General features: G+C 41.4%; 1 protein-coding gene across 2 annotated transcripts in view; it reads left to right on the forward strand.

Moving 5' to 3' along the window:
- The window catches only part of GMDS (GDP-mannose 4,6-dehydratase), a 428,015-nt gene that overhangs the window by 335,744 nt on the left and 67,544 nt on the right, over positions 1 to 24,727 (forward strand). For both annotated transcript variants that reach the window (XM_069808976.1, XM_069808977.1), the window contains 2 exons: positions 7,256 to 7,374; positions 19,058 to 19,154. In XM_069808976.1, coding sequence (XP_069665077.1) covers positions 7,256 to 7,374; positions 19,058 to 19,154 — 216 coding nt within the window. The remainder of the gene's footprint in view (positions 1 to 7,255; positions 7,375 to 19,057; positions 19,155 to 24,727) is intronic.

Consider the following 24,727-nt stretch of genomic DNA (forward strand, 5'->3'; position numbering starts at 1 on the left):
ACACATTCAGCTCTAACCAAGTTCACATCTACAGCCAAACCATAGGATTTGAATAAATCAGCAAGCATACTTCAAATTGCTTCTGTGGCAATTTATCAACTGTAACTTCAAATATCTGTGAGAAAGTTTATAAAATGAGTCACGAGATATTATCTCTGTAACTGTACCCTAGGAGACTTCTAATATGTATATTGGTAAAAGTGATTTTTGTTGTTTGTTTACTTTCTTAGGATTCTTAAGGTAAATTTGCCATTATCAAATGATGTGTTTCCTCTCAGGAAAATGTTGTCATCTCGAATCTGTTCTCATTTTATACTTTTTCTGTCGGTGATGTAACTGTCTATGGTCTGTAAACGTCGCTCTTCTGAATGGAAGCAGCTGCCATGTCATAAGTACTCAATGTCTCCTCTGCATGAATAGAAAGGACAACGCTAAAGGAAAAGCTTTGTACACGGACATCGGAGTCCTTATGTTCAGCATTACACTGTTAAGGAACAAACATATCAACATGTATTTGAACTGATGAGATCTGATAGATACTTAAATGGTGTTCAGAAGGGTTTTTCCATGAATGGAGGTTCCTTGAGCAACAGATACTGCACCAACGCTGTGATTTTTGGTGATCTGAGAAAACAGGATGATGACTCTTCAGGGGAAAGGAAGAGGCACGTCTCCCGCCCTTCTTGGGCAGCACCTCTTTTGCTGTAGGTTTTAAGAGAGGGTTGAGCTTATGAAAAGTGTCACTCTTGTTGCAATGATAGACAGTGACCTCAATCATGAACTTCGGTTTGCCTTTCAAGTACAAACTGTAACAGCATAGTAAGGTTCATGCCTATTGGATGTGCACCCTTACTTTTTAAGTAACTGAGCAAGAAGGGTTGTATTTCAGGAAAAAAAGCATAGGAGTACATTGGTTATGCATACTCCCATATTCCTGCTGTCACTGGCTTCTTGGGAGTATCAGCATGCCTGGCAGCACATCCCTGTGGTTTTCCTTGGCACGAGTCTCCCTGCCGTGCTTGCCTTGCCTTGCCTTATAACATCGTCAGAAACAAGTACTAAAGCAATAGTCATTACTTAGACTGAACTCACATCGTGGCAGGGAGCAACGGGATCATGCCCAACACTTTTGTGTTGGCTTTCAGGCAGAGGCAGCTTATATTTTACTCTGATCACAAGACCTTTTTGCTGCACTTGAGCTTCATTAGTGTTTTTCAGTCATGTGTGCTATGCCCCTATTGTGTGCAGAACACATGTAAGGAGATTTTGTTTTCCCCTCTGTTGTGTATTATACGTACGTATTGCTGTCTCTTTGTATAATCTCCTTACATAACATACTCCCATGCCTACCAGGTACACCCAGTACACACCTACACTTTTAACAGTCACAGAAGTCAATCAGATGTGGATGACTCGGCCAGTGCAGCACCTCTTCTGCCTTCCCTGCCCCTCCAAAAGTAAATAAATAGAAAAATTGGAAGTCAGTTTGGGTTCAGAGCTGTGAGTCGATGTCCCCCAGTCTCACTTTTCTAAGGCATGATCATCAGTTGTGGTCATTTCTGTAGCAGCTTGAGAAACCACAGCCGGTCAGCTGGGTTGTGTCAGGAGGAGGTGGGTGATGGCATCTGGAACTGCTTCACATCCAGGCAGGCAGGACGTGCGTGGGCATGACATCTCCCCACATCGCGCAGCGTGGAAGATGCGGAGCAGCTTCTTTCCATGCCAGTGCAATTGAGTTGGGACAATGCAGACAAGGAGGTGATACAATAGCCCTGTCTTTTGTGGCACAAAGGGAACAGTCCCTCATGATGCATGCAGGAACAACAGTCATGCCAGGCCTTTGTCCTCGCCATATGGGGAGAAGGTTCTCCTTTGCTGCCGCATCCCTCATCATGCTTTGGCCCAAAATGCTCAATTCTCCTTCTCAGTGGTGACCCCAGCAGGATAGCTAGGTTTGGGATCACTAGAGAGTACCATGTCCAACCCACTGAATTCTTTTGCCCACTTCTAGACAATAGAGTATGGAATACTGTAAAGACAGAACTGCTATAAATGGTGATAATGTACTCTTGGGTCTCTCTGGGTGGTAATGTTTTCTGACTTAGTCAGAAATTGCTCCCTAATTGTTGACAGCCTTGAGGTAACCCATGCCCTCTGCAAGTGATAAGTAAGTAGAGCTAGACATTCACCAGTCTCTGCTTCTTTGTCTCTGAAATGCACGGACAATGCAACCTGCATCAGGCTGCAACTATCTGTTCCATCTCCTAAAGTAAACATTACTGATTTGGTTTGATTTTTTTTGTGTGTGTGTGTGTGGCAAATATAAAGTCAGAAGTTCTCTGCTTAATACCTAGAAATATGTATGAAAGATTTTTTGACAGTATAGGGCTTGGAAAAAAAATGCTGTGTAACATTGTAGGGCAATAGTAATTAGTACCAACAGGAACTTTTTCCATTTATCACACTGTGTGTCTGTTCAGTCATATCTGGTTTGGGTCTTGCATCGGATGAGACATAAGAAAAGGCTTTACCCATTCTCTTGAAAAATCATCTTTTATTTCTAGAACAAAAATCATCAGTTGTACTTTAAAGTCTCAGAAAGTTGGATTTGTATTTCTTTTTTCTCTTAATTAGGCAGATACCTGATTACGAGCCCATTTTAACAATATACAGTGCTAGAGCAGACAGTGAAAGTATCGTATATAGAGAGTTAAACATAACCTCAACTACTGAGTCTTTGTTATCCATGGATGACAGCCCAGTTAATAAATGTTTTCTCACTGGGATGCTGGACTGGAAGTTAATGGTGAAACACATCTACAACGTGCTCCAGATGCTTAAGACAAGCAGACACATCACAACCATAACGGCAGTGGCATGCACAGAATGTACCTGTATTGGGGTTGTGTCAGTCCAGCTTGGGTTCTCCCCTTCACTAGCCCAGGTGCAAACCCTACGTAAGCAAACAAATTTGGGCAGGGAGAAGACTTGTTCATGGTTTGGATATGTTGCTTGAAAACAGTGCTTACTACTGGCAGGGGTTTATGCACAGAAAAGGGAAGAGGGGAAAGATGAAAGAGGAAAGATTTTGGCAGAGACTGTAGTTCAGGCATGCAGAACAGATATCCTAGTCCACATAATCATAAAAGTGTGTCCGCTTGCTAGACTTGCTATGTATCTCTTTCTGGTTAGGTTTCTGTCTTTAAATGTAAATGACATAGTATTGCCTTTAGACTTTGTGAGTCACTAGACTAGAGCCAAAAAGAGTTCAAATATGAAAAATATGTTTTGTTACATTTGCCATTAAAGGAGCAGTCTTATTCTGAGAGAGCCAAAGCCTTAATTATTTCCATAGTAGTTTTCTCCTCTTTTTCAACATTTGCCCACATTTTGTTAACTGGATCAAGCAAAAAATTAGGGAGTGGGTGGCAGAACTGAACACAAGTCATTTCTTTACTTGCTGTCTGCCCATCCAAAAAAGCCTTTTCAAAGAAATACAGGAAAATCCACGACTGTCCACTCCTGCACCAGAAAAATTCCTAAAATATATGACCTTGCGATGGTTAAAAGATAGCCAAGAGCCAAAGCTGGGCAATATTTTTATCTCAGTTCAGCCATGTCATGGGTCATGTGGTTCAGCATGTGAACAGGAAGGTGAGAATGGGTGAACTTTTGCCTCAGTTGTGCAGTCCATCAGAGAATAAATGGAGCAAATCACTCTGCAGCTGTATCGGGAGGTGAATGGCTGAATACCTCTCACACAGAGGCCTTTGTGTTCTGGACATGATCTAGCATTATGATGGGACGCACTAGGCTGAGGCTTTGTAGCAATTACTAACCCATTATCGCGCTAGAACATGAGATCATTTATCTTCTAATTCAGAGTGTCACCTGTTCTTCATTTGCCAGTCAATAACCATTAATTACTTTCAGTGGAAATTTAAACAAAGCTTTTCCCCTCTGTTAAAACCAGTAAGCCATTCAGTAATGACAAATAAACCTGGAGCTATATCTCCCCCTTTCCTCTCATTCTCAGACCGGAGTCTGGTACAATATGAACTCTTAAAGGAAATGCCTAGAAATTGATAGGTCAAGGGCCTTTATTAGTCTGATGTGGGGGGAAGCACATTCCTGGCACTTGCTGTAGGGAAAGCATATAGCTACTGCTTGTACACAGATTTCTCCGTGGTTGTCACAGGCTGTACCTGTGGAAATAAAGATTTGAATGCTGAGCTTGTTCAAAGATTTTTCTATCTTCTGGTGTGCCTTTGTATTTTTTTATGGACTGTTTATGCAGACCCATTCAAAGCAACAGTGTTTGGGCACTTTCCTCAAAGCAAAACAGAACTATCACTTATTTCGTAATTTTTAGCACGTTCATTTTTTTCATACCTGATTTGATTGAGGTAATTGTAAGTGCCAACAATTGTGAATGCCAGAAAAAATAAAAGAACCAGCAGTGATAGATTCTCAAGTAATCATTAATCTAAACATTCTTTCCTGGTAGGAGTTGAGGCAAAAATTGCTTTTAGCAAGTCTGTCTGCATTGTTGGATCGTTGCAAAGTTGATCCTGTAGAAATTTACTGCAGTTTAAGTTGTATTTCCAAGAAGGTGATTGCTTGCTCTTTGAAACAGTAGACAAGAGTTGATACATCCAAATGTATAAAACTTGGTGTGACCAATGTCGAAGGCTGTTTTTTTGTTAGTATTTTGTAGCTGTCTCCTTCAATGCAGTGTATGTTTTAGAGTAAAGAGAAACTTCTAACGCTATTTTATATTAATACACAAATTAACGTGTAAATATTTTAAACACTCACTGGATTGTTGAATGTCTCAGCATAAGCACCCACACTAAAATTGTGTCCAATGAATTACAAAACTGAGGTGTTTAGAACTGGAGGGATAGCAAAAAGTTATCGTAAGTCTGATCCTGCTTCTACTTACATATATTAATACTACTTTACAAAAATGCATAGTAAATAGCAGGTCCTTATACTAATATTGCATATTCAGTCAACCTACCGATGGCATTTGGGGGTGGGGGGTGATTTTTACCAATAAATAAGGGTTGGTTTTTACCTGTCTGTCGGATGTATCTGACACTACAGTGCTGTGTAAGTTTCAAACAAAGGCAGGCAAGACCTTGAATTCATTATGTACAGCAAACATCCACTAAAGTCAAGAGGAGAACCGCTATAAATTCTGACTCTGACTGACTGTCTAGTCTTGGAAATCCTTATTCACTCAAATAGTGCCTTCTCACATGAGGAAGCTTCTTGTTTTCAGCTGGGCTGCTTAATGAAAGCTGAAGGTCTGTGAAATCAGGTACGATGCTAGAAGAACCAGAACTATCAGTTACTTATTTTAGATATTCCTTTTATCTTTCTGTGAAGCTGCTACTACTGTGAATCCTGCAAGCTTGTCCAGTCATGAAGAAACAGGAATTGGTGATTTATGGCGACCTCTCAAATCTACAGGGAAACCCCAATGTTCCAAGAAAGCTCATATGAGATACAAGTTAAGACATCTCCTCCCCACAAGAGGAGTTTCATCAGCCAGTCGGGTATTTCTGCGTCATTGGCTAGGATGTTCAACCCTGGAAAGGAAAAATAAAGTTACTGCCATTGTCCTGCCCAGCAGGTCATATCCCTAAAGCACAATTAATGTCAAGGACTTACACAGCAGTTGCCCAAAACCCAGCCTTCCACACACGTTCAAGAACCAAAAAGGTTCAAAAGGAACATGTTAATAAAATCTTGTCAAAACTTTGGAAGATGCATAAAATAATAACTGGGAAGAAAAATTACTTGCAGATAGAACCATTTAAGTGGAATGTATCGCCTTGCTATGCTGGACACTGATTTATTAAGAATAGGGGGGGGGAAAATTGAATATTTTAGGTGGTATTTACCAAGAGAAACTGAGCTGTCCCAAAGCTTTTATTAATCTGATTTGCAGAGTATCCACTACCATCAAGGGACCTACTAAAGTTGTTTTCTTTAAAGCTGATGTGAAGAGGTCAATGCAAATAGCATTGTGGATTACACTGTGAGAAGATGACAGTCCTCTTTACCATATGGAGAGAAAGTTGAATTATTTTGTTTTCCTTTTCTGGTTATTTATTAAAGGAGGATCATGCCATACAGGTATTCCCTCTTCCTCTCCAAAGGAAATGAAGTGTTTACATCATTTTGATTGATCTAAAGTAATAATTATTCTGTCCGCCTACAGCTCCTAGGCAGTCAAATAGTACAGTCACTAGAGTGGTGGCTTGCATATCAGAAAACTGAAATGTACCTGCCGTGATACCTCAGAGAAGTCACACGTGTCTTTGCGTGCCTCTTTTTTCCATCTGCTTTCCTGCTTTCAAGCTGACTTAGCTGGCCAGCCCTCTGAGAAGGTGCTCATCCGTTATTACTTGTTTGTGGGAGGGCACTCTGTGAAAGACATTGCTGTGGGAAGTAAACCTGCTCCTCTGAAATGCAAATATGTTGACAATCCCATGAAGTTTTGCTTCAAAACCTATTGCGATTTTTGCTGCTGCACAAACGGTTCTCTGAAAGAGATGTTAATGGTAGTCTCGCTTTTCTACCAGTGTTTTCTGTGTTCCTGTGTCAAAAGAAAATGTTTCTGCTACGGTGCTTTAGTATGTAACATTCAGCACATATTCAGCAGGAAAAACAGATTAATTTATTCAAATATACTGTTGACTATTCTTAGTTACATTTTTAATTACTTACTCTTAACTAAAATCTCAACTCAGCCAAAACAAATGTGACAGAAGAAAGAGCCAAAAGGACCCATGTTTTCATGATTCAATGTGCTTGACATCGTTCTATAACAGACAGGCAACAACACTCTGGACTGAAACATTACGAAATTTTGTTCTTTCCCCCATATCTATGTCAATTAATGCAGTGCTTTAAACAAGTGAATCCATGCTCTTGAGCACTAAACCAAGTCTGTGTTCAAAAGTAAACATATTAAAGTCTCCCCTGCAGAAACCCCTGCTGTGAAACAAATTGAAAATCAAATACAGCATTGTTTGCTGTAATAAGAAATAATTGAACTCTTTTCAGAGTTGCACTGAACTGGTTAATAGCCACCATGTTAGGAAAGTGCTAATTTCCCCAGTTTGGGGTATGTGTGTGTATGTGTAGTTATTTCCAAACCAAAAATGCAGTAATATAATATCATGTACCAAAGAGGCCACTTACATGTGCACTGAATCTGACTTTGTTTGTCTTTCTGCAGGCCATGTGGCTGATGTTGCAAACGGATGAGCCCGAGGACTTTGTCATAGCCACTGGGGAGGTCCATAGCGTCCGTGAATTTGTGGAGAAGTCATTTAAGCACATCGGGAAAACCATTGTGTAAGTGTGAATATGAGATAGCAGCCATGGGTTGAACATTTCTAGCCTGTTGCATTTGCTGCGTTAGAGTATTTTTTTCTCTACATTCTTCTTTTTTTCCCCTCACTTTCTAATTTTGTAACATGTGAGACCTTCAGGGCATGAATGACTGCCACAGTGGATGTCTCTAGTATTGCCCTCTAGATCATAAGAAAAAATGTAGGTGGGTACATCTTAATTTTTTATTTCAAGTCTTCATTCTCTGTTCTCCCATTCACTCCCCTCCTCGGGGAACAGAAGCCCCTCCAAAGATGTTACCACCAGGGTACTGTTCATCACTTTGCTGCAAAAGGGACTTTTCTGCCTGATTCTCTATTTTGTGCCCCCAGATCCCCATAGTCGTGCTCCCATCCTCTGCAATCTCAAGAGGTGACACCTGCCAACCCTGTTCTTTCTACGTGACAGCCCGTCAGCCACACCACACGGATTATGTAGCAACCCACTCTACGTTCCTATTAGCTCTTCTCCTACTAAGCCATAAAAATGTTGAGCAGTGGGTGCAGAATGTTTACAATGCATATTCCACATAGTTTGATTGAAAATACAAAATTCCTTCTCAAGGCCATATAATAAAACCAGGATGGCTTGGTGAGCGCTTTCTGTAATTTATATTTTTATTGTTTATTATTTTTTCAATTTCCCTCCTTCTGTATCTTCTCTGGGCCCCATGCATCAACATACCAATCTCAGCTGGAAAAGGGAGAGGAAAGCCACAGGCTCTTCCATGACGCTAGCGCCAGGGCTGTTCCTCAGGCCATCAAAGTCACTTGTGCAGCTGGTGAACTTTTGACAGGGCCAATAAGTTTTACTTGGGAACAAAAACTTGACAAATTCAATAAATATGCAGAAGTGCACATATATATACAATATTATTTGAACAGCCAGTGGGTGGCTGGGGAGGTAATAACATTTTCTCCTCAATGAGTTTTTAGTCTGGTTTCAATTTTTGGCATCAACTTCCAGAAAAAATTCTGATGGGGGAGAGAGAGACTGTATAAATAGAATTTCTAGCCCAAAAGTTCAGTTTTGGGAATAATATTCTCTCCATATTTTTAGCATCTCTTCATAGCAAGATGTCCCTGACTGATCACACATTGTCCTACACGCCTTAACAGTAGTGAGGTTTGACAGGATAAAGGGGAGGTAGTAGGAGCTCTAGTAATTGCTTTGTCTTTCTTATTTTTGCTCCTTTTTCTATACTTTTGCTTCTTGTGTTTATAAGCTAATTCTCCCTAGTAAGCATTGATACGAATATGCTGTGGATTCAGTTGCTCCATATAAGTAAGAATTCTTGTGATTTTGTCAGTCTAGTGCTGTTTGCAAAAGCAAGAATGAATGTTTGGTGAACAATATTTTTTTTGATTACCTAAAATTAGAAACTGAAACATATAGGTCAGTACTTAGCTGAATGTCTTTATTTATAGATGTTCTCAACATCACAGTTTCTTTTGATGTCAGTAATTTTATCCATTAGTTTAAAATTAAAAGCCCTGCTTTGGTGTTGGCCTAAGAAGTCTCAGCATGTCCCAAGACTGACAAATCAGCATGTGTTTTTCAGAAAGCAAATTAAACCCTCAAGAAAACCTAAAGAAAATAACAACAATTACACAAATAAAAGTGAAAGTACTTTTATGAATAGCTTCTGTTATAGAGAGGATATTAAATGCTTACTTTAGATTTAGTTGGTCCTAACACACAAAATTTTGTGTTGCATTTTTTAATTTTTTGCTCACATCTAGCTCCATATGGTGGACTGCATATCACTTCTGTTGGTGATTACTGCCGTCTGTGTTTGGATTGAATCAATCAGTCACAAGTTTCTCTCTCAGGGAAACTTTACAGTATGACTCCAAGTGATGAGCTAGGGCAGGTGGTTTGTGTGTACAAAGGCATAGTTGCTTTTTTTTTAACTAATCAATAAAAGTAATTTTCAAAAATTGTATAATAATCCACGTGACATCTAGTGACATGGATTTTTAGGAACCTAAATCGCTTTAGAAACAGGGCTTGGGCTGCTAATCCCTATGGCTCTTCTGAAATTTTTCTTCACTGTGAATAAGTTATTAATTTCTTAAGCTATTTACAGGTGATATATAAAAAGCTATATATGGAGACTGAGGTGACATTTTAGGTGCTAATGATAATTTTGTTGTTGATCATTTTGACAGTGCTGTAATTCTGATCGTTTTGGATACAGTCTAGCCAGATAAACCAGCCGTTCGTTCCCCCTGCTCCCAAGGTGGGAGTAGTGTCACAACAGACCCACTACTCATTCCATAGCCATCGTTCATCTTTCAAGTTGCATTAGGTGTAAAATATTTCTCAGGATTTGGAAAGTTTTGTTAAGAACCTCCATAATTTTTCTAGGTGTCAGCCCGGCCCATGCTTTTGCAGCACACACACACTCTCCTTACCCTCGCTGGCTTCTTGGCCGGCCGGCTGCTAACCTCTCACATTCTTTGAAACCCCCAAGGGCTTTCTACTCCCACCTCGTCCAGCTTGAATATATCTTCTTCAGGGAGTAACCTGGCAGCAAAATCCTCCCTTTTAGCATTGTAGGACCCCACTGGTGAGTTCCATTGATCTGTTTCTTTACAATTTATGAGGCACCTAAAAACCAGCACACCAGAGTGCAATTGCTAAATGAGTTCCTGCGAGGATGGCTGCTTTCTTCCTATCTCCCTTCCTCAAAGTTTGGTTGAGTTGTTTGGTTGTTTGGGGTTTTTTTTTTGCAGGGTTGCAGGTATTATGAAATTTTGCAATCTCAAAAACTGATCGGGGAAATTTCCAGCAGCCCTTTCCACTGCTGTAAGTGATGGCCCAGCTTCCCAGTATTGCTGTACAATGTGCCTTTCAAAATGGATGGAATGATGGAGTAAATGGCCAGGAGGAACGTCGCGGCAAGCGGCAGTTGGCAGAGCTCATTGCACATCTGAGAACACAGGGCATGTGTGCGGGGGCTCTTAACCATCCCTACTTTGTGCTTTGGCAGGGAAAGTTGTAAATGTAAAAAAGTCTTAGCTGTCATATCTTGATACTGCAGTAGAGAACAGGAAGAAAAGCAGTCCTGGCTGTCCCATCAACCAACTAAATTTTTCTTTTTTATTTTTTTTAGGTTTTTGTCTTCCTAACAATTCATATTAACTTATACAGCTGAAAATCCCGGACAGCCTAAAAAGTCTTTCCAAGAAGATAACATAATACCCTGACATAGACAGTCATTAGCATGTATCAGGACTATGTTTTCTAGCCAAAATAAGAAAGAGAAACTTTACTACATTTTTTTAACTAATGAAATATACAGCTGCAATAAGACTGATTCTCTCTCTGAAATTGCCTGTAAAGTGTACACAGAGGTTTATCTACCTTGTGTGGTTTTTTTTTTCTTCTAATGTTTCTTGTTTAAGGGAGAAATTTGAAATTTTATTTATATAGTCCTCTGAATCATTCAAATTCAGTCCTTTGTACTAACAGGAAAGCCTCAGAGCTACAAATATTTTCCCCCTGTAAGGATTACACTTTTTTTCTTTTACTTTCCCTTCTGCTTATTACTAATTAAGCAGTACTTGGGGGAAACACTTCCCGCCTATAATTTGAACTACAGCAGGGTAAACGAAACAGGCAAACACTTGTCTTGACTAATTTTCTGTCATTAATCTTATTAAATTAGAACAGGATTGCAAAGATAGCCTGAAACCACTACAGCACTCAGAGTTCTTTGCAGAGTGCTACAAAAACTGCTGTCTGCAAATGTGGAAAGAAAAAAAAAAGAAAAAGAAAAAACTGTTCAAGCAGTGGAAAGATTTATTGTGGTTTTTATTAATATAAAAATACATGCACATTTGTTACAGAACTATTCATTGCTCCTAGGATCAGAATTAATTCAGTAAAAATGAGTATTTTACTCTAGTCATTTGGCTCTACGTACAAATTTTATCTTAACTAACATGCCAGTTGGTCTTATAAAAGATCGCCCTAAAAAGGGGAAGTTTGCAGATAAGCTGTAAGGTCTAATGAGGTGAACTACTAGCAGAAGTGGAGCAGTGGCCTCTTCAGTGACAGTGAAGGTTGAACTGAGATTGAACTGAAGGAGGAGGGTTTTTCTAGTTTGTTTTCTTTTTTTTTTTTTTTTCCTTTTTACCTTAAAATGGAAGCTTGTGTTACAGAAACACATGAGATTTGAAAGATTGCTGTAAGAATGGAAAGCCAACAATACGTTAGTAATGGTGCTGTGGGGATGTGGAAGAGGAACCATCAAAACAGCTGCTGTTTCCAGGTCTGGCTTTTGCCCACCAAAAATTGCTGCCTGGCTAGTGCTACGTGTTGTATTTAACAGCTCAGGGAAACCAGAAGTTTTCAGATGAGGAGGAAGGGAACAGAATCTCATACGGAAATTGGAGGCATTTTGAGAGTGATCATTGAAAGGAACCCAGCCAGGTCAGTGAAGAACGCTGGCCTGGGTGAACTCACATGAGCAAGGGTCATCGCTTAGGACTGCACCACTTTTATCACCATTCTCACTGTAGAGTATATGTTTCAGGGAGGTATTTAACCCACCTCAGCTGGACGATTAACTCTTCCAGCTGAGCAGGCTTTTATTACTTACTTTATTGATACAAGGTTTTATCTGTAGGCAGACCTAATAACTGTTTCAGAATTCAAATTAAGGTTTGAAGACTATAGCAATTTAATTATCTGATTTCATACATCATAAGAGGTATGAGAGTTTCTCCTATAGGAAGACTGGGTAAGAATTAAATCATAGAATCATTTAGGTTGGAAAAGATCTTCAAGATCATCGAGTCCAACCATCAACCATGCCCACTAAACCATGTTCTGAAGTGCCTTGTCTACACGCTCTTTGAATACCTCCAGGGATGGTGACTCAATCACTTCCCTGTGCAGCCTGTTCCAATGCCTGACAACCCTTTCAGTAAAGAAATTTTTCCTAATATCCAACCTAAACCTCCCCTGCTGCAACTTGAGGCAATTTCCTCTCGTCCTACCTCCAGCCACCTGACAGAAGAGACCAGCACCCACCTCACTACAACCTCCTTTCAGGTAGTTGAAGAGAGCGATCAGGTCTCCCCTCAGCCTCCTCTTCTCTAGACTAAACAGCCCCAGTTCCCTCAGCCGCTCTCGTAAGACTCGTGCTCCAGGCCCCTCACCAGCTTTGTTGCCCTTCTCTGGACACGCTCCAGCAACTCAATGTCTGTCTTGTAGCGAGGGGCCCAAAACTGAACACAGGACTCGAGGTGCGGCCTCAGCAGAGCCAAATACAGGGGAAAAATCACCTCCCTGCTCCTGCTGGCCACACTATTTCTGATACAGGCCAGGATGCCGTTGGCCTTCTTGGCCACCTGGGCACACTGCTGGCTCATATTCAGCCGGCTGTCGACCAGCACCCCCAGGTCTTTTTCTGCCGGGCAGCTTTCCAGCCACTCTTCCCCAAGCCTGTAGCACTGCATGGGGTTGCTGTGACCCAAGTGCAGGACCCAGCACTTGACCTTGTTGAACCTCATACAATTGGCCTCAGCCCATCGATCCAGCCTGTCCAGATCCCTCTGGAGAGCCTTCCTACCCTCCAGCAGATCAACCCTCCCTCCCGACTTGGTGTCATCTGCAAACTTGCTGAGGGTGCACTCGATCCCCTCATCCAGATCATTGATAAAGATAATAAACAGAACTGGCCCCAATACTGAGCCCTGGGGAACACCACTGGTGACCTGCTGCCAACTGGATTTAACTCCATTCACCACAACCCTCTGGGCTCGTCCATCCAGCCAGTTTTTCACCCAGCGAAGAGTACACTTGTCCAAGCCATGAGCCGCCAGCTTCTCAAGGAGTATGCCATGAGACACAGTGTCAAAGGCCTTGCTGAAGTCCAGGTAGACAACATCCACAGCCTTCCCCTCATCCACTAGGTGGGTCACCTGGTCACAGAAGGAGATCAGGTTGATCGAGCAGGACCTGCCTTTCATGAACCCATGCTGGCTGGGCCCGATCCCCTGGTTGTCCTGCACATGCTGTGTCAGCGCGCTCAAGACGAACTGTTCCATATTCTTCCCCGGTACTGAGGTCAAGCTGACAGGCCTGTAGTTCCCTGGATCCTCCCTCCAACCCTTCTTGTAAACGGGTGTCACATTGGCAAGCCTCCAGTCAGTCATCTGGGACCTCCCCCATTGACCAGGATTGCTGATAAATGATGGAGAGTGGCTTGGCAAGCTCCTCCGCCAGCTCCCTCAGTACTCTTGGATGGATCCCATCTGGTCCCATAGACTTATGAGTGTCCAGATGGTGTAGTAGGTCACTAACTATTTCCTCCTGGATTATGGGGGGTATGTTCTGCTCTTTGTCCTTGTCTTCCAGCTCAGGGGGCAGAGTACCCTGAGGATAACTGGTCTCACTATTAAAGACTGAGGGAAAGGTGGCATTAAGTACCTCAGCCTTTTCCTCATCTCTGGTGGCAATGTTCCTTTCTGTATCCATTAAAGGATAGATATTCTCCTTGGCTCTCTTTTTCTTGTTAACATATTTGTAAAAACAATTTTTTGTTGCCTCTTACAATAGTGGCCAGATTGAGTTCTAGCTGAGCTTTTGCCTTTCTAATTTCCTCTCTGCATGACCTAACAAGATCCCTGTACTCCTCCTGAGTTGCCTGTCCTTTCTTCCAGAGATGATAAACTCTCCTTTTTTTTTTGAGTCCTAGCAAAAGATCCCTGTTCAACCAGGCTGGTTGTCTTCCTCAGCGGTTCATCTTGCAGCGCATGGGAATAGCCTGGTCCTGAGCCATTAAGATTTCCTTCTTAAAGAGTGTCCAGCCTTCCTGGACCCCTTTGCCCTTCAGGATTGTCTCCCAAGGGACTCTCTCAACCAGTGTCCTGAAAAGGCCAAAGTTTGCCCTCCGGAAGTCCATAGCGGTGGTTTTGCTGACCACCTTCCTTGCATCACCCAAAATTGAGAATTTATCATTTCATGGTCACTAAGCCCGAGACAGCCTCCGACCATCACACCTCCCACCAGTCCTTCCCTGTTAGTTAACAGGAGGTCTAGCAAGGCTCCTCCCCAGTAGGCTCACCTACCAGCTGTGTCAGGAATTTATCTTCCACACACTCCAGGAACCTCCTAGACTTCTTACTCTCTGGATGTGGTGTTTCATGGGAAATTCCACTTCCCCTTTCCCCCCATCCCCGAAATGAAAATAATTATCACAAATGCAATTTGAAAAAATATCTGATTTCAGGTCAGCTGGACTGCTTTGTTTCTTTTCTAACCTCATTTTAAAGAAAGAATAATTTTAAAAGAATTTTTAAAGCCATTCTGAAAGAAAAATCCATTCTGAAAATGTCAAACCTTCTTTTTTAGATATTATTAATATAATTTTGTTTCAGGTTGACAGTAATGGAACTTACTTGAAACAAAAACTTTTCTTTCCAGAATGTTTTGATTTTCACCGAAGTATTAATATTCTTTGAGAAAACATTTTCTTCTCAATACCAACTTTCACAATTTGGAATAAAAGCATAAGAGCTTCAAAAGACTTGCAATGATCTGAAAAAAAAAAAGAAACTAAAAAATAGGGAGCCTAGCACATATGCTTTTTTAAAGTCTTGTAATGTGGGGAGTCACAAATTAGATTTTTGAAACTTGAGCTTGACAAGGCTGGGAATATGATACCAACAAGAACATTGTTTTAACTGTGTTCCTTTAGTGAACAAACACTGAAGACCGGATTCATCAGAGCACTTGAAGAAAATTTTAAGTAGATCCCTCTATGGCAGCATACTTGTTCTTTAGATTTAAGCACAAGATCGTGGTTAAGCAATCCCTATATCCTTGATTGCTTTGATGCATCAGAGCTGCTGGCAATGTTGGTGGTTGAGTTGGTGGCAAAGGAACATATGAAGAGTCATATTTAAAGTTTCCCTACAAAAGATTACTTGCAAAAGACATTAATGGTCTGTTATATGGTGTCAGTTTTGCTGTTTATAAAGTGCCAGGACAGAATGAAGTGCTTTGGCTTAATTGTGTGCGTAGTAGCAATCAGCCACAAATTCAAGAAGTCTATACAGATGGTATCTCATCTTAGCTGTAGAGGAAGAGCAAAATTTTCCCAAAATCTTATTTTTAATTAACTTGTTGTTCATTTTCAAATGTGAAAGTATTTTCTATTGGCATATATTTGATTTAAAAGGTGTATGTGATAGTTTTATTTTCTATAAAGAGGCTGAGCAGCTTTAGCTACTAGTCGTTTTGAATATTTTTTTTATAATGCTATCAGTTCTGTTTTTATGTAAAGATCAAGCAAGGATGTGAAATGCATATACTTGTTCATCTGTGCTTTTGTGAAAGGGTTCATTTTTTGTTGATTTCTTCACCACCTCAAAAATATATGTACTTTGCCTTGTTTGCTTCTCAGTTACAGCCATTTGGACCATTTGGTCCATTGCAGTGCTATTCCTACCCCCCCCACCCCTCCCTCAGTTATCCTGGCTCCCCTGTATCCTTCCCAGCCCACCTCACACCCCACCAGGTGGGTACCCCAGCCCTTCATCCTCAGAAAATCCTCTGTACCTGTGGATGTTTTTATAGCTTGAAGCTTGCTGTCTTACTGAATAGTTATAGGAAATGAAAAACAATTGGAATCTCTAGAGTTGACGAGGAAAAGGAGCATTCATCACTGCTGATAATTATTATAACAGTAGTGATCTGCAGATATGGAATTAGCCTTAAATTAAATGCGGTCCATTCCTCTGTAAAGCCAGACTGTAAAAGCTCTTGAGGTGAAGAACCTTTTAAAGAAGTGAACTTGCACGTGCATTTGAAATGCGATTAACTTAGTATTATGGAAATTTCTGAGGTCAGTGACAGTAGTGGTATCCACCAGAGCTGACAATGACTATCGCCCTAAGCAATCCCAAAGCACCCAGCTCCAACAGTAAGGCACTCAGTGTTGTAGCATAGATGCAGAGGGCATCAAACCCGCTTTGTCGGTAGCAGACGCGTGGTCTCGTGCACCCTTCTCCAGGCGCAGAGCGTTCTTGCGTATGGCTGATGCCGTCAGCCGTGACAGCAAACCCATCCTTCACTTCAGTGAGAGGGAGAAGCTCTCCAGTGTGGGCAAGCAATGGTCTTGCTGTAGAGGCTTGTTGCTTGCAGGCTCTAGGACCAGTATTTTGTGAAAAGCCTACACTAGGCAGGCTGGCGCCTGCCTGGAAGCCCTGGGCTTGGACACCAGCTGCGGATTAGGGGGATCCACTCCCCATCCCCTAGAAATTTAGCCCGGCCCTGATTTGCCAAACTTTCTTTAGCCAGGGATCCCTTGCGCTTCCACCAAGTTTCACAAGGCTCTTTTCTTGCCTATTTGGGCATCCACTCTAAGGAGCAGAAAGCTGGGTAGTCCTTGTGGCTGGAGCTATCTACATCTACAGCAACTTGAGGGTTCCCTGTGCCTCTTCCACCATGCTCATGCTTCAGGATAATCTGGCATTACGTTTTCCAGTTAACAATTCTGACTGCAATCTGACTATAAAGTAAGGAGGGTTTTGATGGGGTTTTTTTTTTTCCTTTCCTTGTGGTTAGAGGAAGAGGGGAGGGGGAGCTGGTTAGCGAAATGGATGCTTGCCCCTGGTGTCAGGCTGGCTCTCGCGCAATCCCTTTTATCAGCAGTATGGTGTCCCCAGCTGTGAGCGCCGAGGTGCCAGGAGTAATTAGAAGTGTGGCTATCAAACGCTACTTTGTTCACAATGAGAAGTACTTTTTTTTTCCTTGTGAACTTTTCACATTACTGGGCTGAACAAAACGGGTGGAGATTTCTTCTTAAGCTATTTCTATTGTTATATAACTTTGATAGCGACATTAAGTGAGTCTTTACTGGCTCGGCTGAGCCTTCTGGAGCCTGTTGGGTGTTAAATGGGGTTCTCTGCTCAGTGACCTCCAACAACAACTGACGTCTCCTGATCTAAGCGCTTCCTGTTGTTTTACTGGTGACGGTTAGTTTTCTATTAAGCTCATTTGAGTCCTGCACATTTTTACCCTCTGCCCTTTAAAGGGAGGGACTAATGTTAGTTTTGGCTTCTGAATGAAAACTTTGCAGTTCAGCCTTCAAACAGAGCAACTGTGAAAAAGAAAGAAAGCAAATTTAAATTATAAATCATCTTTAGCATCATGACATGACTATTAACAGCTGACTTCAGTGTGAATGTTATCTGTTGGAAATTATTTCAATGTGAAGTGTTCCCAGTATCAAGCATCCAACAGGCTTTGCTAGTCATCCCAAAGTCATGAGTTGTGCTTTAAAAATTGTGGGATTTAAAATCTAGTAATAATGCATATTTGGTATTTCCTTCTGCCTTTCGGTGTTTTAACCTTCATGGGTACACAGAGGTCACATTTTCAGACTTTCCTCCTTAGCCCTCAGGGCTAGAAACTCAAAAATGAAGGCTGAGGTTGTCAAAGAACTAAATTCTTCTAGGAGTTTCGGGCGGGCGGGCGGGGGGGGGGGCAGGGGAGCAAGGAGAAATCAAATCTGTGACAAAATCCCAAGAGCTGTCAATACAATTACTAAGTGGGAGGCAAGGGGCGCTTTTCTTTCACTGCTGGTGACTGAGGCTAAATAGTCTAAATAACAGTGCTGATTTAAATTACATAGATTTTACTTATATGCAAAAAAAGTAAAGGATTTCATCACTACAATTCTATGCCAAGCTGGGTCAGAGCCCCATGATACATACTTAGAGGCAAAAAGCAAAGAGACGATAGAGTTTCAATCATAACTTCTGGATTTTGTACATTCAGTGCATTAGGTTTGATGCACCAATGTACGTTCCTACATGTGTCTTCTGAAGGATTTGTTCATTGTCCTCAGGCTCCCAGGCTGCAGGCTGGCCTCTCCAAAGGCAGAGCTAGTCACCTGCCAAACCGTTCCTCTTCTGCTGCTCCCAAAATTTTAGACCAGGACAGCTGCTAACAAAATAGTTCGTGGCACAACCAGATCACATAAATTACAGCAAACTGCAGGCTGTTCAACATGTATGAAACTAATTTGGACAAAGTAGCTGGCTTTCAGCTCACAGGTAGTAAGTACTGTTTACAGTACATGTATGTGCAGTGCCATGTCGGGCTAGGACTGAAAACTCAAGAACTGTTTTTGTTTTGTTTTTCCTAGTTAAGCACAAATTAAATTATGCAGCTTAATGCTATTCAAACAGAGCTTCACGTCCATAAAATTAACAGATTAAAGAGTTCCTGAAAGTATTGGCCAAAATACAAGAATTAAAAATATTTTAAGAAAACAACTTTGAACCAATCCACAAATGAAAAACCTCACTGTCATATTTATTTGCAGATACATGAGACATTCTGAAATCAGGACGTTTTATTTTCCCCTAGCGTTATGTGTTTAATTTGGAAGTCCTGTATTTTAGACCTTCCACTGAATCAAAAACCAAAACAAAGAGACTTCAAAAGCCATTGTTGCTCCATTCGAGCCTAAACCCTGCCTTTGTTCCTATAGCTAATGAGTTTATACTGTCCTGCAGGGAGAATTGACACCAGCCTCAAGTAAATGAAAGCAGGCCAAATGTTGGTAAGATCAGAGCACTAAAGTAATTATGGGTTCATTAAATGTTTATCTTCTTTACAGGTGGGAAGGGAAGAATGAAAATGAAGTAGGACGATGTAAAGAGACTGGCAAAATTCATGTGACAGTCAATCACAAGTACTACAGGCCAACTGAAGTGGTAAGAAAATGCCCTCTCTTAGCTTTGCAAATGAATAATCCAATCACTCAGCCAATAAATTGCTGCATTTGGCCAGCAGTCTGTGAAAATGGCTTAATTGCGCTCCTGCTGCCAGCTTTTAGAGCTCTAAATTAGCCTGCTTGTTGGCCCTTCACAGCCAGCTACCTGGGAACAAGCAAGCAAGCAAGCAAGTGGGCAGGCAGCGCTGCCCAGGAGGAGCGGGTTTGCCCTGGCACAGAGATGCTACTCTGCTTCAGTCACCCTCTCTGGATGGGAGAGGGGATGCCTAGGGGGGTTGAAACATCACTTTATGGGAAACAAAGCAAAGTGTAAAACAACTTGTTGTTCCTTCTGGTCTCGATGGGTATGTGGTCGTCTCTCCTCCAGCTGCAAGAAGGGAAAACAGAGGAAGGTGGGCACTAGTAGGCTTGATTTTTAAAGTACTTCTTTCTGTGTCTTCATGACAGTGTTTCAACTCCATCCAGTGAGTATCCACTGTTCAGCTTAGATGTTTGTAACTGTGGGTACCACAAAATGCCCATTTTAGAAGTGCACGTGTTCTTTGTTTTCTCGAGTGCTTTGCAGGGTCCCACTCAGTAAATGCTCATTTGCAGAACTCATCTTTACTCCCAGGAATGCCTCAGTGAAGTCTGCTGGGGATGCTCAACCAGTGCACACTGCCAGCAGGACCAAGCCGCTAACCCCTGTGCTCAAATTGCCTAATGAGCATGCTAGGAGAGTCAAAAAACCAACAATATTTCCAAGTCAGACAAGATGGTGGCAACGCACAGAGATGGTACAGGACGGAGCCTGGTTTCTGGACACAGGGAACAATAACCCCAATTGTGCGATGTGGGAGTGGGTGTGCCCAGGAGAGGATGTTCTCATCTTCAGGGGAGGGCGATACCAGCCCCGCCGGCTGCTGACGCAGCTTCGGCTGTCAGTCCGTCCATTCAGAAGTGCTGGCTTCAGCTGCCTGATTCAAGCAAGATGTGACAAGAGCATGTTTGTCTTGACACAGATTGCAGGGTGGGAGTGGGGAGCCGTGTGTGTGACAGTGGACGTGGGTTCTAAAGTGGAAATTCAGAGGGGAATAGAGATTTTCACGTTATGCAAAAAAGGGCTGGGCCAGTGTATAGGAATCAAACACTAGGAAGTCATTAAGAGCTGTCCGTCATTCTGTGCTTTGGTAAGGTGTCAGGATGATAAGGAGGACACAGAGACAAAAGGACTTGCCAAACAGGAAAAGGACACTTGACCCAACAAGTCTGCGCTTTGTGAGACCCACTTTCCTGCTTTGTCCTACCTCTTACTAACAAGTACATATTCGCTCCTCAAAATTCACGGGTAGTATGTAGCTATTCTGAAGCCCTCGCTGTAGTTCCACCTTAGTCATGTGCTCAGACGTTTTTCTGCTGAAATAGGGGTGCCCATGGTCTCCTCTCCATTCGTATTGGTCTCCTTTTGGGAACACAATTTCTGGATTTTAAATTCAGCTCACTATACAGGTCCCTCAGGAATGCTTATGCAATTGCTAGTAGGTCCATACATGAGTATAGGGATGTATTCAAATACAGAGTGGAATGTGGCCTTGAAATAGCACTGTGTATAAACTCAGTAGACATCTGATGTTTATCTGAAATTATCTGGTCTGTAGTAGGCCGCCTTCTCTTGGGCTCCATCTCTGTCTTCCGCTGCCCCCATCTCTCCTTGAGTTTAACACAGTCCCTACTTGGTTCCTGTGGACCCAAGAAGGCTGTGAAGCTGCTCAAGCACGATCAAGGTAGAAACACAAAATGGGTTCTGATGAAGTACCTTTGCCGTAAGGAATATGCAGATGAACTGTGAGCAAACTCCTCTATGAAGAGATGTGGCATCCACTGCCTGCAATCAAAGTTTCCTTTTTAGAGCATCTCAGGCTGGGTACCCAGAATCACTTTCATTTTTTTAAATTTTGATTTTATTTCCATTCCTTATCAAAGGCAGGCAAGCTTCTGTTTGTTTCAGTCAGGGAATCACATCTGTGAAATTCCAAAATGCCAGACCAAAATCCAATCCATCAGGAGAAGGTGAGGAAAAGCAATGAGAAAACTGAAACAGACTGACGGCACGTGTCCCCCTCCCGCCACCCTCACCAAGACCGCTGAAGGCAAGAAAGCCTCAGGCTGACATTTTGGAAGGAGGCTTAGCCAGATCAGTTAACAGGAATTCTGCTGTTGAATCCCAGCTGACACAGAAAATCTGATGCTCAGATTCTCATGTCTTATTTGGAAACGTTTCTGTCTGTCTGTCTCTCTAAAATTTAACATGGTATTCTGGAAAGTGAAAATAAATATCGTTTAATCTTGTGTACAGTCAGTTCTGACAGTGCCAATACACTCATTTGAAAACACATTTGTTTTCTTCAGTTAGTGAGCCCTGGGGTCAAGGCCTCCCATTGAAAAGCTTAGCTGTACTGAAGAAGAAACCTTGAAATGTGAGACTGTCTTCTGGTCAAACTAAGTAGACCCTGTGAATGCCTTGACTCTAAATCTCTTCACTCTGCTCTTGACTGCTTTGGGGCCCCCTGATATTTACCGGCCTTGGGAATTGTTCCTCCTAATGCTTCTAATGCCTGTCTCTCTCCTTCCCTTCTTGCATCTTGCCATCTACAAACCTATCGGTATCATTTCTTTCTGCTTGTATCAAATTCCTATCAGTATCTTTTCTGACCTATTTTTAATTGTATTTGGAGACTCTAACCTGCTGCAAGGATTGGGGAAAAATGATTACTTCTGCCTTTCTTAAAATCTACAGTTTTCACAGAAGCTTTGTGACAAGTTTGCTTTTTATACTGAACTTGATACACTATGAAAGATGCTTTCATGCATTTTGCACACTTTTTTAGCACGTGGCTAGTAAGGTCATACTTTACACTCATTTGCTGCCCTAGGCGTGTAAAGATAAGTTTCCACTACAGTTTACTTACCTGTAAAATGTAAATACTTCAGAAATGGTCTGACTAGTCTTTTCTACTTTTGTTACAATCAGAACGTTCATATTGTAGGTAGGCAACATAGTTTATATTTGGATTTAAAGAATCTATTTGTTATTCACAAAAATAATACTAAAATTGATTTTAAATTTCTTTTAAAAGTTAAAACCAAAATTCAGTGAGCCACCTCAGTCAGTTGGAAACAAGCAGCCCTGCAGCACAGGATGTCGGAAGCATCAGGTCTCTCAACCCCTGACGTTGGGTAATTTTTAGAGAATTAGGGCCTGTCTTTAATTTTCTTATCTTTCAGCAAGATAATTACTATTAATTTGTATGCAGAAATTTCCCTCCAAGAATTGCACAATTGCTTCTAATCAAATTATGCCTGTTAAGGTGTTTGAGTAAAATTGCCTCTATTATTTTTGCATGGCAGATATTAAGCTAACAGTTCTATAGGAGCTTGCTTCATTTCATTGCCCTTTCCTGCAACAATGAAGATTAACTCCAGGTCTCACTGGTCTGTCCCATCATCACAGAACTTAAGATGTATATATCTCTCTGTTAGGAGTTTATGTTACTTTTTAAAAGGGGCGGGGGGAGAAAGCTTTCAACCATACATAAATGTTGTTTTTTCTCTGAATCTAATGCTCTGCATGAGTTACAGGGAATTCCTCCCCTTCCCTCCCACCTGTTTCTGCAGTTGTCCTACAGCTTGCCTAGAATAGGAACTGCAGGTTGTATTCGTGCATCACATTTGTTATGGCTATAACTCTGAGGATGTACACACATCAATGCAAATTTCCTTCCTTTAAGCAAGCCCTGGAAACTCTGTCACAATGTGATGCTAATATTTAAGCAATCATCTGGCCTCTTATTATTCTTCTTCAAAGAAAAAAAGGGCATGCTAGCTTGCTAACTTCTTGCTTTTGTTGTATGCCTTAAGCAATTAATCATTTTTCTCCCAGTCTTTTCTAGCACTGATATAAATGAAACTCCATGTAATGGTTAGAAGAAAAAATTCACGGCAGTGTCAAAAGATACTTTGTTCTCCTGGAATTATTTCTTTAAAACTGCTCTTTCTAACTCCTAAGAAGTTCTGTATCACTCTTTTACCATGTTGTTTACTTTTCAAAGGATTTTTTGTTGTATCTAAATAGATACAGATATATAGATAGATAAGAAATTTCCCAAGTCTTCTATGTGTTGCTTACACTAAACTTTACATCTTTACTTAACTGCATTTGGCCTCAGCTGCCCTTTTTCCTCCTTGGAATTAAGCAGGATGGCTTTAAATTTCAGTCTCTTCAGATGTTTTTTAAAAATTCAGCTCTGTGTTTCCCATGTTTCATAGGATTCCAGTAAAAATTCCTTGGGGCATATCACATTCTCCCAAAGTCAGCTTTCTTAAAGTTGAAAACATTTCTGAACTCCTCTAAGTGTTCCTGCCCTAAAGAGCATTTAGAGTCTAATGAAACCATGATCACAAAACCCTAAATGCCCCGCACTTCCACTTCAGTTTTCATACAAGCTTCATTTCCTACCCTTAAGTTCAGAGCCGCCCGTGACTGTAAACTGTTCAGATGTCTGCACAAGGAAACACGTGCTTCCCTTCCTCAAGGATCTTTTTGCTCATCAATGTCAATATGTGGCCTGTATTAATACTCATGAAAATGAAATGGGAGCATTCAAGGAAGAATAATCTTCAGATGATTTTCCTGTCTATTTTCCTCACTAGCAGCCAGGTAAAGAAGTTCCAAGTTGTCATAATTCTGACAGGCTTCTCTTATCTGGGTTTTTTTTCCTCCTTGTTCTGAAAATGTATGTCAACATCTGAAAACTACTGCCTTAGTAAATGACTACCTCTGGTGTCCTTAATTCTCCTCCAAGCTGACTTTGCTGCTGTGTCAGCCAAAATGTGTATATCTTTCCTTACTTCAAACTCAGCACTATCTCTGCATTGCTTTGCCACCTTCTTCCTTTTATTTGTCCCTCCTGCTAATAAAACCTGCAGTAGATTTTGTTTGTTTGTTTGTTTGTTTTAGTTAAGGCCTTACATATCAGGCATTTCAGAAGTATCTCTGAAAACATACATGTCAAATTCAGCCAAGTAAAATAATGATTAGTAGTAGCTTGTCTCTGTATAGCATCTACAAGGCACTGAGCACTTAACATAGTTTAAATGTTTCTCAACAAGCATGTGAAAAAGGTTTAAAAGAAATAGTATCGCTGTTTCTGCTTCTGAAACACACGTATGGCAGAGCAGACAGACTACACGGCTTGAGTGAGATCATGAGGCGGCTGCAAAGTTAGGAGGAGAGCCTGATGCAGTTGTGCTCTGCTGCCATTCCTAGTGGACACAACTGTTCCTCCACAAGTAGCTTTCTACTTTTTTTATTTCACCCTGATTTTGTTCATCTTAGTTTTTCCTTAGAAGATAGGAAGATCATTTTTGCTATCAGGTTTTCCCCTCAATATGTCACCAAACCTGAGAAGGTTCAGCAGGCTCGTGTCCAATCTTGCTCACTGTCTTGTTTAATCCTCTTAACAGACTCTTAGCGGGAGTCCTAGCTTACCTCCTTTCTTGTAGGAGGAGACACCT

Source organism: Haliaeetus albicilla, chromosome 21 (genome assembly GCF_947461875.1).
Source record: "Haliaeetus albicilla chromosome 21, bHalAlb1.1, whole genome shotgun sequence".
NCBI lineage: Eukaryota > Metazoa > Chordata > Aves > Accipitriformes > Accipitridae > Haliaeetus > Haliaeetus albicilla.